Source organism: Motacilla alba, chromosome 2 (genome assembly GCF_015832195.1).
Source record: "Motacilla alba alba isolate MOTALB_02 chromosome 2, Motacilla_alba_V1.0_pri, whole genome shotgun sequence".
Lineage (NCBI taxonomy): Eukaryota > Metazoa > Chordata > Aves > Passeriformes > Motacillidae > Motacilla > Motacilla alba.
This window is the reverse complement of record NC_052017.1, coordinates 128,224,693-128,238,528: the sequence shown is the minus strand read 5'-3', so window position 1 is coordinate 128,238,528 and position 13,836 is coordinate 128,224,693. Positions and strand designations below refer to the sequence as shown.

Below are 13,836 nucleotides of genomic sequence, written 5' to 3'. Positions count from 1 at the left end.
AGACCCTTTTAACTCTTTTACAGAGCTGCAAGGATTTTTTTGTTACTGTCTGGTTCATTTACCAAGATTCTACAAAGAATTCCCTACATTTCAAAAAGGGTTACTGTGTTCCATATTCTTATCCTTCTGTGAAATGCCAGTGTTCAGTAGCTGCTCTGTTATTCCTTGGAGATGGGGACACATCTGCTGCGTGAAACTACAGATGTTGGCTAATGCACTGGAGAAACATCTACAGAGGGAAAATCCTGTCTGCTTCAGGCACTGTGTCAGCATAGAGTTCTATACAGACAATACAACTTTTGGGGTGTTTTGGAAAGAAAATTCATTTAGATAATACCTTTCTAGTAAACACTACTCTGAAAAATTGAACTCATTTTAGGCGTGTAACTTAGGAGTATTTTGCAGTTTTAGGTATATGTAGACTTGATGTAGAAGTGGTAAAGCTGCTTCTTTGTCAGTCTGTTACTGTGAGCAAGAATTTCCTCTTGCTGCTTCTCCTTTAAATACCAGCACACTTGCAAATTTTGGAAAAGTTAGTCTGTGGCATAAGCGCTTTTTTGTAACAGATTTGTATAGTGTTGAATCCCAGATGGAATCAAAGGAGCAAGCCTATTTAAGCTTTTAACCAGCATGCAAGGGTATTTTAATGAAAATTAGTCTGATTCTCCTTTTGAAGCTGTGCATGTGCTGAAAAGGAATGCTAAAGATACTCCTTTAGGTAATGCTGGTGACTTCTCTGCCATACTTGTCTCAGATTGCTAACTCTTGAAAGCATGTGTTTATTCTTAATCAGTGTTATAATCAACTGCTGTCTGTTCTGTTATCATTTCTTAACCTTATTAACTTAAATATTGCCTATTAATATTTACATCCATGACACTTGGAACTGGGTAACTGCTGACAAATCTAAATCAATCTAAGCCTAGTAACAGTGTTTGAGTTGGTGCATACTCAAGAGATGGTCTGCTTCAAGATTTGCACAATTAGTTATTTTTGAAGGGTGCAAGGAAAGAAATTGAAATGATATTTTGTATTATTACTGTTATAGTTATTCTGCTACTTTGTACAGATGACTTCAGCTCCAGATCTGGTTCCTGGACTCCTTTGTTCCCTTTTCTGAGTTCTGTGTTCCTGTCCTTGCTTTCAGAAAATTGCCCAGCACCATCTCATGAGGACCCTGTTTTCATTTTCTCCTGTGGTCATTAACCTTTTGCTTTTTTTTTCAGCCTTTCCTTTTATTCTTTTTCCATTGGTATCGTTTTGTATGTATGTCAAATTAGGAGGTCACTTACTAATGCAACAAATAATCTGATTTCCCTGGAAGTACATACTTTCTGAAACAATGTAATGTTGTTTTGGTTTTGGTTTTTTTTCAGGATTAGTCCTTGTGTGGTGTTCTATCTCAATCCAAATTTACCATAAGGACAGGAAATATACCCCTTTGTTTTTATAAGACAAAATTTATAGATTGGTCTTGATTTTTTTGAAATGCAAAAGACTGTACACTTTATCAGGAGAACCTGAGATATTCTTTGTTATTTTATTTCCCTTTTAGATGCACTGTATTTGCCAACATCAGGGACTGCAAAGGAAGAAGCAGCTCAGGAAGCACCTGACTGCCTTGTGAAATATTTCAGTGTCGTGTGGTGTAAGGCATCAAAGAAAAAGCACAAGAAGTGGGAAGGCGATGCTATTCTTATTACAAAAGGAAAGTCAGTAATATTGAAAGATATGGAAGGCAAAGACATTGGCAGAGGTACTGTAGAATTTCATACTTGCTCAAAGGAACACCTGGCAGAAAATCACTGTGCTTTGAATTAACAGAGACCCAGCTCTTTAGATATTTTAGTTCTTCATTCCAGTGCTGACCACAGGATGAAAAAACAGTGGAGATTTTGGGTTTGCTTTTGGTTTGTCTTTTTTCTCAGGGTGGGGGGAAGACTGCAAGACAGCTTTATATTTATTACATATAAGGCAGATGCATGGGGGAGGCTGGAGCAGGCTGAATAACATAATTCACAGAAACACCAAATGCTAGTCCAAAGAGAGAATCTGGAAATGAACGGCTGTACTAATTCAGCAGAAATGCTAAGTGACAGCTTTGATTGCTCACATAATGCAGAAGTGAAGGAGTTAAAATTTGGGGAAAAGACACAGGTGAGTTTCTTGTAGATATTCCGGACAGCACTAAGGCAATCAGGAATTTCAGACGTTGGATCTTTACTTTTCAGCCAGTCAAACAGCTAAAAATATTATCTTTGTTGGAAAGACAGGCAAACAGCAACATTTTCCAGCCCAGCCAAAGTCAACTGCGTAGCAATTTTTAGTCTTGTAGTTTTAGCAGCAGCTGCTGCTGTAAGACATAGTTTGGGTTGATATCAGAGTTAAAAATAAGACTTGCAAACCATAGGCTGCCATCAACTTGAAGCAGTAATTTTTTACTGAAAGCAAAGCAAGAATTAACTTTGCTAATGGAGCCAAAGATACTCTGTAAGGGAGTAGGATTGGACAATGTTTTTGCAAAGCATAATTTGATTTATTTTAGGTCAGAGATGGCTTCTCTGCTCTTTTGTTACAATCATGACATTGTGATCTCATGACATTGTGAGCCTTGTTAGGACCAGGCAGTTTTGATTTGCAAATCAGTCTGTGATTTAGAAGTTAATATGAATTTATTTATAGCAAAGCAATATATGTACAGACTTGCTTGTTTTTGAAAAAGGCAGAGTGAAAGAGAGTAATGCCTGGAATGCATCAGCCACCACCCTGTTGTTCTTGTGTTTTTTCAAGTCCTGTCTTCTTGAATTAGCAGCAAACACAATAGAAAAATGAACATTGTGATTTTCTCTTAAAACTTAAAAAAAACTTAAAAGTTTTTTTACCGTGTTTGATGATGTCAGAGAGCGCAATACCAATGCCATTAGTGCTAACTTGCCCATTCAGAGTTGCTTTCAATTCATATTGATTCTAAGAAGATAATAAATTGACCAATTTAAGCAGTGTGAGTCTTAAATTTCTGCAATTATTTAACTCACTGAGTGAGAAGGAAAGGTCCAGCAGTGGTGCTTGCCTCCAAAATTGTATGTAATACTGGGAAGTTTATAGTGAATGTGTATGAGCCCTTGGGATTATTATTTTTAAATAGGAAGAAAAAGGCAAAGGAAGAATTTTTCTTTTTTTCCTTAGGCTTACCAGGGCAGGATCAAGGATGGCACAAGGGAACCTAAAATCAGCACAGCTTATAGCTCATTTTTGAGGCAGCAGAACATGTTACTGTTCTCCTCTGCAATGTCCTAATTCCTTAATAATGCATTGCAAAGAATTTAGGACGTGCTCTCTTGTAAATTGCTGCATGTTACAGAAACAGTTATTTCTGGTAGCTGCATAAACAGTTGAGCTTTGTAGTTTTGCTTTTTGCCTTCTCAGTTTCCATCTACCCTTAAAGCCCATCCAGTCTTAGAATTAGACTCTTCTGACTCTTCTGACAGGGATACATCTGCATTCAGTATGTTCAGCCTGAAGCTATCTAGAGATAATAACAGAAAATAAAAATGCAGAGCAAAGAGGACCATAAATGCCCTCCCTAAGCATCCTATTTAGGAAGACACATGTATTCTTTTGTGTTTAGGCATCTTTAGCTCTTTCCTGAAAGCAAGTGTTCCTTCAAGAGCCAAAGAAGGTTCACTGTGTGCTCTCTGAATACTGTCAGAGGAGAGGAAGAAAAGTATCTCCCTTTCCCTTTTGGCCAGCCTGGTTTTTAGCACTTGCTTGGACTCTTAGACTGTGAAACACCTCAGTAATTTTTTCCTCTTAAAGGAATTCAAATGCGGAGCTTCACCTTCCAATATTTCACATTCCTAGAAGCAGCAGACCCAAGCTTTGCAAACAGCTTCCAGGAGTCTTTATACTTTATATATGGTTTTTGTTGGATAAAATGTGCCTTGGGAGGCCTTGCTTCTTTCTGCTTCTTTCTTCACAGCTGAGTGATTTAACTGCTGGGCTACACAGTCAGGCCTTCTTTTTTTTTTTTTTTTTTTTTGGTTTTGTTTTTTTTTTTTTTTTTTTAATTTGTTTTTTTTTGGTTTTGTTTTTATCATTGTTGTTTGTTTGTTTGTAAGTTTTCTGCTGGCCTCACTAAGGATCCAAGCCTGTTCATCCAAATTTACACAAATTCAACAACTGAGGTAAAGAATTCTGAAACAGAGATGTGGCTTTGACCTCTCTGAGTTAAGAAAATAAATGATATGTCCTTTCTTTCTTATGTGAGAGCTTCAACAAGTAGAATTCTATCTAAAACAGGGAACCCCCACTCTTGCCTACACTGTTGTCTTAAAAGGAAGTGGCAGCTGTAGCTGTATTTTGTAATGAGACCAGCTGTAGCTGTGTTTTGTAATTGTATTTGTAGCTGCAGTGAGAATGCTCCCCTGACCAAGCCCAACAACTATTGAACTTACTCATAAGTCTTGGCAGTAATCAGACCATGTTCCAGAGCATATGTAGAAGTGAAGATTTCAGAGGCATCTGAATCTTTAAGTGTCAGAAAACGAATGTAGAATTATGTAAAAAGTAGGATACACTTTTAGATCAATAGCAAGAGGGGTTAGGAGACTTCTTTTGGGAGCATGAAAGAAAGGGAAAAGGACTTAGTATGGTTATTAAGGGATACTTCTGGATTTTACCACATGGAGCTATGTTTTAAAAGCTGTCTTGAAAAGTTGTTTGAGATTGGTTGGTGATGAGGATGACTGAGTCTTTGCTTATATACTCTGCTATCTAATTCTGATTATTAGCACTCATGTATCACTCTGTTAAGGAGGGAAAGGGTTTATGTGTAGCAATTAAATGTTTCAGAATGAATAACTTTTTCACAGTTTTTCCTTCCTGCAGATGAGTACTGGTGTTAAGGAAGAAATACTTCCCGTGTTGTCCTAATTATTTCGTTTTTATGTTCTTTTAGGTACTGGATATAAAGCTAAAGAGCTAGACAGCCTCGATGAAGGCCAAACACTGATGGTTGGCGGAAAAGAAATTGAAGTGATGGGTGTAATTTCAGCAGATGATTTCAGCAGTGGCAGGTGTTTTCAGGCTGGAATAGGGACTCATGACACAGATGCAACTGCATTATCTCAAACTAATACAAAACCATTCTGTAAGCCATTCAAAAATGTCTGTCAACCCAGTACTAAAGAGAATATGCTCAGGGATTCTCAGAGCTGCAAACCTCGCCATGATCCAAATGCTACAAGTAAGATTGAAATTTTAAAGTTTCTTTAAACATCCTCTGACTCTCAAAAAATATTGAATGTGTAACCAAAATTTTTGTGTTCCTCAATGTATTACTGAAGTATTTCTGGCATACAGTACTGGTATCTAACCATGCTAGGATTTTGTCATATGTGTTTCTAACAAGTAAAACACTCTGCACTGAATAATATTTTTCATAGTTGTTACAGATGGCTGTGGAAACACATTAGAGTGGTTTCTGAGAGTTTTACCAAGGAAAATTAGTTTGCTGATCATTGAAACAATCTGACACATACTAGAAGTTCTAGATGAGTTCCAGCTTCCCACTGGGCTCAGTGAAATACAGCCATAACGTGGCAGCACAGTAATTGCAGTGGAGGATCAGTAATAGAAAAGTTGTGCCACTTTGAGAGAATTGCTTCTGTCAATGCCTGATCGTTCACAGTCGGTGAGTGTAACTAAACCTCAACCAGATATGTTTTGGAATAAATGTTTAGCTTTATAGTGCTAGAAGTATTATGTGCTGAAGAGCCGTGAGAGTTCACATGTTGTATAGGAACAGGCTGTTTAAGCAGTTGTTTAAGAGTGGTGTTGATTATCTAAGCAGAGCTATTCTTTTGCCTACAAACCATGTAGGGACTATGTTCTGCTGGTAGCTCTACCTTTCAGATGGAAGATAAAAATGAGCATAAAAACATGTTGCTAAGCAGAGCAATGCTTATTTAAAAAAATACAGCTTTTTTTCTACATTCTTACTATGATACCTCCATCCGAGTTCTTACATCATATCCTGATACCATGAGACTTTTTGAAGCTGTTACCTGGCTGCTATGTAAATAAACAATGAAATCTTAGTCAAGTGGTAATTATAAAAGAGCGTTCTTATTAACACCAACTTCTGGTCTTAATTTAGCCTGATTACATTTTATCTAAGAACGTTCCTTCCTGAGATTGCAAGATGTTGCTGCATTAGCATTCAAACTGAAAATCTGACCAAAAAAGGCCAATATATTCAGCACATAAATTAACAACTTTGCTGTTTCTGCACTGGTTTGTTAAAGAGTTGCTTTTTATTCCAGTTGTCTTCTGTGACTTCTGGAGAATTTGAATACCTTGTATCATATTTTGGGAGCTCTCAACACATCAATAGGTTGGACTCTCTGTCTTTAGGTTCACTTACACAGGAGAATCACGTTATTTAATGTCTGATTGCATAACCTCTTGCAGAAGTTACTGAGATACTTTACAAGACCGGGACCTTGATATTGGAACAGTCAGAGGTTTTCACTTCATCATGAAGTTTATGATTATAGTTGATAAAAATGCAGCTTTTACAGAATGGAAAGCCAGCATAACAGAGCACACTGACAAAGATGTAAAGCTGCATCTTCCACCTGCAGTTTCTAAGCTTTTAGTCCAGTGTTTATCCAAGCCTTGTTTCTTCCTCATTTTCATGCAGATTTTGGTCAGAAAAGTTATCTTTTTGTCACCACTGGCTTTTAAATAAATACACATGCAATTTGATTTAATTCATCAGAACTCAACCCTTTGTCAGTAGGAAACAAAATCTCCCTGACTGACATAAGCCTTCAACCAACCTATTCCCATGAATAAATTGACAGTATATTTTTATTCTAGTGACATAAAAATACCAGAAGCCATAAATTGCTTTCTCATTCTGCCCTCTGACAATACAATTTTTCAGTGAAGGTGTGTAGCAGCAGCAGGAGCAACCCAAGTATGGACATTGTCTAGTAAAATCATAATGTTTGTACACAGATTTTGGCAAGCAAAACTGTTATTCAGATGTTGCTCAATACTTCATTCTCTCTTTGCCTCTGTATGTCTTCAAACCCATCAACTTCTTTTATTCATGCACTGTGGCAGTCTTTGTCAGCTTACACTCAATCCTCCCTTGTTTTTCTTTAGCAAATCAGTGGCTTTTATCTCTGTTTCTTGGGCAGAGAAGTCTTTCTGGGCTACTGCAAGAATATCCCCTTGAAATGTACTATTTAGAGTATTTAGATTTTATGTAGGTCATTGTTTATGGGTTTTTTTTCTTAGACTTTCAATTCAAAAGTATTTTGGAACTTCTTCTAATTTAACGCTATGAATTCAAAGTCATCAAGTAACTTTTATTAGGTAGGCAGTTTCACCTCATCAGAAAAAAACCCTCATATTTCTCAGTTTATCACCTTTTCCTTTGAGAAAAAGACAAACTATTTGGAAAACCTCTTTAATAGAATGTTTTTATGTAGAAGGCAATCTAGGTACTTATAAATGCATTTTCAGTCTGAGAATGGTCAATATATTAAACAGTATTTTTAACAGTAATTAGATCATTGACTTTAATAGGTTTTGCTAACAGACTAAAAGTAATGCTTTGGTGTAATACTTGATTATGCTTTGAACTTGAAGATTCTCTGGTTATGCCACGACCAAATGCAAGTCATCAGAGGATGTTCAATAAGGCTGGTTTACCTGTGGTGGATGTAGTTGTAGATCCTTACATTGCAAATAATCTCCGCCCGCATCAGAAAGAAGGAATTACATTTCTATATGAATGTGTAATGGGAATGAGGTAAGATAATAATTATCCTTTTGGCTTTTAATACCTATAATATTTTCCCATGTTTGAAATGTGACATCTTGGGAAGTGTTGAGCAATTGTTCAGTTAATTAATATTAGTACTTTTCTCCTGAAAGCAGCTGCGCAAATTTTTTTCTGACCTAAAGGTAGCATCATACTTGCCATGATTTTGCCAGATGTCATGAGAAGCTAGTGCACCAAAAGGCCTGTCATTTCTACCTACCAAATTTTGTAAACATAGATATAATCAAAGCCATGATGAAAACCACTGCTATCTGGGATTTATATTTCATATAATTCAAAATTATTCATGTAATTTATAATTCTGGCATTTAGAATTAAAAATATGTTATTTCAACCTGTTAAAAAATACAGCATTGTTTTCAAAAGTGTTTTTCCAAGTCATAGATTCCTTAAGGTGTTGGATAATTCTAGTTCTAAAGGCAGATTTAAACTTTAATTTTAGAGGACTAATGAGTTATTGTAGAAAATGAGAATTTTCATTCTAAGATCTTCTAGTACAACTGAATAAAAACCTACAGGAGACATAGTAAATATAAATAGGTTCTTTATACTTCAGAAAACAAGCACAGAAGCAAATCCCTAAAGCAGCTGTGGATAGTTATAGATATGTCTTTGAAAATGATGCCAGCGCCTCATTACCTCTTACAGAGTTAGTGGCAGATCTGGAGCTATTCTGGCTGATGAGATGGGCTTAGGGAAAACCCTGCAGTGCATTGCCCTTGTCTGGACTCTCCTGCGCCAAGGGCCCTATGGATGCAGACCTGTACTAAAGCGAGCACTGGTAGTCACCCCTGGGAGTCTGGTGAAAAACTGGAAAAAAGAATTTCAGAAATGGTTGGGAAGTGAAAGGATCAAAGTATTTACAGTTGATCAGGTAAGATTTATTTCCAAAAGGGGATTAGGTCATTATTTCATTATTGACTCAGAATATAGGAGTTATGGGGTTTTTTCCTCTTCTTCTTTTTTTTTTTTTTTTTTTTTTTTTTTAGCTAGAGACCAAGCCTAGTAATTCTCTGTTAATATTAATTTGGTAATACTTTATTTCTTCTTCAGATAATTGTCCATATGGGTATTTTGCTGTCAGTCACTGGTCATAACCCAGGCTCACATGCAGCATATGTCTGTCTCACCTTTCTTCTGGTTTCACCTTTGAAATTGTAAATGGTGACATGCTCCTCCCTGTGTCTCTTCAGTTTAAGGAGTTTTCTGTTATATATCAAAGTGCACACCTTCGCTGTTTACATACCAAAGCATCTACCTTGTGCTCTGTTTCTGTGGTAGTTGCTTTTGTTCTGTACTGGAAACTTCTAATTTGTTTTGGCTGCCTATTTTGGGGTACTTCAGAAGGTTATTCCCTTTACTGTCACAGTCAAGAGTTAGATCTCTGTCGGGATGATTTAAAGTCTCAAGAGTTACCAAGCCTAGAGTCTCACTGTTAGGTAATGAGACTATCTCTGGTCTCTAGAAGAATGCAGACAAGTACAAATCTTATTAAGAAGCAGGATGATGCTGATCCCTGTCCCCTCCTATTGTGAAGCTGTTCCTGCTGGTATTAACATTCACAAGTTCCAGGGAAGTGGAGAGCTTGTAGTACCTCCATTGGTGCTTGCAACAAAGATGAAGATATTCATCTTCCAAAATTATTTTTTAATCTAATAATTTCATACAGGTAGACTGATGAAGCAAATAATACTTCATTCTAAAGGTTATCCAATTCTTACACCAACCAGATTTGCCTTTAGTTTCTTGAATTATCCTTCTTGAAAGAATTAATATTTCAGGTGAAACAGAAGTTTTCAATGGGAGTTTACTTCTTGGTAGACTGTTCACAATTTTGTAACAATAATTATTTCTTTAAATTCAACTCAGTATTGCCAAACTCTTGAAACTGCTGATGTTCCACTGAAGACAATGCATGTATAATAGGTGCATTGTGCATCATTTGTTTTTCTTAGTAACTTGTTTCATGTTGTGGAAATGAAGCAAACTGACTTGTCAGGAACTGTAATATAATATAGGTTGGGATGGGAGATACGAAATTTCCTTTAAGAAATGGATACAAGGTGAAATACAATATGGCAACATTTTAACCTAAAAGGCTAGTTAGAGATAATTAAATGTTTTCTTGCAGTTTTTATGAATAATGTTGGGAGAAGGCCTGAATTGGATGACAGTTCTATGCCCCAAAATGACAGTAGCTTTCATTTTCTTTAAATTTAAATAACTTTTAAACTGTTACTCGTCTCATTGGACCTATTTGACTGGGGACGCTCAGCAGCTTTAACAACTGTGCTCCCAAATACCACAGAATACACTGTCATGCAAAAGGAAGACACAATATGACTTGTCTGGGGTATAATAAGTTATTTCAAAATAATTCACTGTCTATCTTCTCTAGAAAAACAGCAATTACCATAGTGCTATTTCTCCAGTATAACTTAAAAGAAAGAGCTTGTCTCAAGCATTTTCTTCTGTTCTTGTCTATGAGGAATGCATTCAAAGAACTGGTTGACTTTTTAAAATGTTTTCCTCACTTTCACACTGGAACGCCACCAAATGATCCTAACCCTTCAGTAACAGACTTTTTAAAACACCAGGATATTATCTGCTTTTAAAATGTGATTACAGTTTAATTATGTTAATATGCAAATGCCATGTAGAGAACATTGCTTTTAAATTGCAGACATCCTCACAAAGGTTGCTTTTAGGTCTTGTTAATTCCTATTTTAAGCATTTACGATGTGTTTGAGAGAATAAATCCTTTATCTGTCTGCAGAGTATCACTTCCTACTGGAGTTGTTTTGATTTGGTTTTTAAGTCAAAACTTCTGGAAAAAAATTAATTACAGGTCTGCATTGCTTTATGATTCAGCATTTTTGAATTTGCACTTTACCAGCTACATTGGATTTGAACTAGTGCAAAGAAAGGTCTCTTCAAAGAGGAAGTCTGGGACATTATGGACCTCTAATACTGATTGATAATTGCTCCATATGTGGCTCCAGGCAGCTCACTTAAATCTGTCAAGTCACTTTGGATAATTGTTAAAATGGAGGCTATAATATAGACATATCTTGCAGCCAGTTAAGAGTATGAATTAATTACTTCAAATTAGCTTGTAAATTTATTTTAATTTTTCATCCTTCAACCACTGCTGTTGTTACGTTCAGTAGGAAGTACATTATATTTGACTGCAGGAGGCTTGTAAGGGGCTCTTCTGCCATTTTTTTTTAAGGAGTTCAAACTGTCCTGCGCACTTGATATTTTTCCAGGGGAGGGATGTTGGTGGCTGTTCCCCAGTGCCTCAGCACTTTCCCCATCTCAGCTCACAGCCTGAAAGTGTACAAAAAGAAAATGGTTTCTGAACCCTGGGCATCTTCTGATGCTTGACCATGCCAGGAGAAGTTCAGAGAGGCATTGCCTCTGTCTTCAGGGCTGTCATGTGGAGCCTGTATACTGGGCTGGGACAACATTGGGTCTTCCCTACGGAGCTCCTCTGTGTCTCTGCTCCTGTTTTGAAAATGGCAGTAAACATACAACAAGAAAACGGGCAGTTAACTACAGTCCTGGAAACAACAGGAAAGCTCAAGTCCAGTCCCAAACACCTGGAGAAATGGGTGCATGTCCTTATTACCTGGTCCTTACTACTCTTTGCTTCCTCTGATGTGCTGGGCCTCATTGTGAGCAGCATGTGGTGGGCTGATCTGCTGCATGGTACTTTATGAGATTAATGTGCTGGATTCATCCCATGGATTCATCTGAATCACCTGCTAGGAGGCAGGTTGTGATAATTAAGTTGTGCTGCTTTTACAATGTATTACACCATCTGGCTCCAGACTTAGTTGTCTGTGTTTAGTAACTGATCTTGTTTGGAAATAAAAATACCTTCTAAGGCTCTAGACTGATTTGTTTTCAAAATTAAAGAGGTTGCAGCTTGTCAGCTGCACTTATAGCCTGCTAAGTTAGTGACCACTGTTTGGACATAGGAAGAAGCATTCAGGAAATTAGCATCTGGAGCCAAGTGGAAAGGTAAGGGACATGCCCACCGTAGATTTTTCCAGTTTTATGCATAATTGCAAGACAGGTAGACAACCCTAGTACATTTACAAGTCTGCACAGAAATACAGCTGTTTCTTTTTTGGAGGAAGCTCTCTGTCCCATTACAGTGACTATTAAGTGTGTGCATTTCCTTCAATAGACAGGAAAATTCTTGGTGTCTTTTGAAGGAAAAGGGCTTGAGGGGTATATAAGAGAGGAGATGGTTGCAGTCGTTTTCTGACCAGTAATACAGGGATTAGAAATCTATCAGTACACAGACATGTTTTCTGGGGCTGGTTATGGACTCTTTATTTTCTGCATCCCAGGGTGACCTTACTTGTTGGCCAACCCATCAATGTTAAAGGCTAGTAACAAAGTTAATTACAGAATAATCATGAAATATCCTGTTGAAATGGATCTCAAGGATCATGCAGTCCAACCTTTCTTGGCAAAAGCACTGTCTGGACAAGATGGCCCAGCATCCTCTCCAGCAAAATCTCCACCACTCCCCTGGGGAGATTATTCCAATGGCTGGTGATTCTCATTGTGAAACATTTTCCTCCTGGGCAATTGGAACTTCCTCAGGAGTAACCTTGTACCCATTATCCCTTGTCTTTTCCATGTGACTTCTTGTAAAAAGGGAGTCTCCATCTTCACTTTAAATAGTGGAACATGGTGATAAGGTCTCCCCTAAGCCTTCTTTTCTCAAGGCTGAACAAACCCAGTTCTCTCAGCCTTTGCCCCTGTCACAGGCTTCCCAGTCTGTGGCTCTTCTCTGGACCTTCTCCAGCCTGTTCACATCTTTTCTGCACAGCAGGGACCAAAACTGAGCACAGTATTCCAGTGTGGCCTGATGAGCTCTGAGCAGAGTGGGACAATGACTTCTGGATCTCTGCTGGTGATGCTCTTGTGGATGCAGCCCAGCACCCCATTGGCTTTCTGTGCCAGCACAGCACTGTTTGCTGGTGTTGATCTGATTGTCCACCTGGATCCCCAGATCCCTTTGCACAGAGATGCTCCCCAGCTGGGTAGATGCCAGCCCTATGGTGCTGCACGCCTGGGTTATGTTTTCCCAGGTGCAAAACCTGACAGTTGCCCTTGCTGGACTTCATCAGATTCTTGTTAGCCACTCTCCAGCCTACCCAAATCTTCCTGCAGGGTGGCTCTCTCTTCCAAAGTGTCCACTTTCCCACTCAGTTTGGTATCACTGGGAAACGTCATTGTGGTACACTTGATCCCCTCTTCCCGATCACTTTATGAGGACATTAAACAGTGCTGGGCTCGACATCGATCCCGGGGGACCCCACTCGTGCCACGCTGCCCATTTGAAGAGGAGCCATTGACCAGCAGCCTCTGGCCGCTGCCTCTCAGCCAGTTCCCACCACCACATGGAGCACACATCCACACCACAGCCCCTGTGTTTCTCCAGAGGGAGGCTGTTGGAAACCATACTGAAAGCCTTGGAGAAATCCAGGAGGCAATGTCCTCCCAGCCCACACCAACCAAGCAGCTTACTTTGTCACAGAGAGTGACCAGGTTTGTCAAGCTCAATTTGTCCTTGGTGAGTCTGTGTTGGCTTTTCCCAATCCCTTGCTTCCTCTGACATGTGATAGCTCCCATGAAGATTCATTCCATAATTTAGAAGTTCCTCCTTTAAACCCTACTTGTAGATGGGGGTATTATCCTTCCAGTCCTCTGGCACATCCCTTGCTCTCCTTTGACTTCTCCAAAAGTTATGCATTGGCCTTGCAATGATGTCACTCAGCTCTCTTAACACCCCTGGGCAATGCCAGGGCCCGTTAATCCATAGGGATCAAGCTCCTGTAAGAGCTCACCTCCACCCTTCCTTCACTGACCCTGGTGGGTCTGTAATTAGCCTGGATTTTTGTTCCCAGGGCTGGGGACCCAGCAGTGCTGGTGAAGACAGAGATAAAGAAGGTGCT

The 13,836-nt window shown here is 38.6% G+C and overlaps 1 protein-coding gene across 3 annotated transcripts in view; it reads left to right on the top strand.

The window, feature by feature from the left end:
- The window catches only part of RAD54B (RAD54 homolog B), a 62,088-nt gene that overhangs the window by 36,161 nt on the left and 12,091 nt on the right, over positions 1-13,836 (top strand). For 2 of the 3 annotated variants that reach the window (XM_038127788.1, XM_038127789.1), the window contains 4 exons: positions 1,556-1,756; positions 4,958-5,245; positions 7,663-7,825; positions 8,507-8,732. In XM_038127788.1, the coding sequence (XP_037983716.1) occupies positions 1,556-1,756; positions 4,958-5,245; positions 7,663-7,825; positions 8,507-8,732 (878 nt within the window). Of the gene's footprint in view, positions 1-435; positions 719-1,555; positions 1,757-4,957; positions 5,246-7,662; positions 7,826-8,506; positions 8,733-13,836 lie in introns of those variants that run through there. The other variant, XM_038127790.1, reaches the window with a different exon arrangement.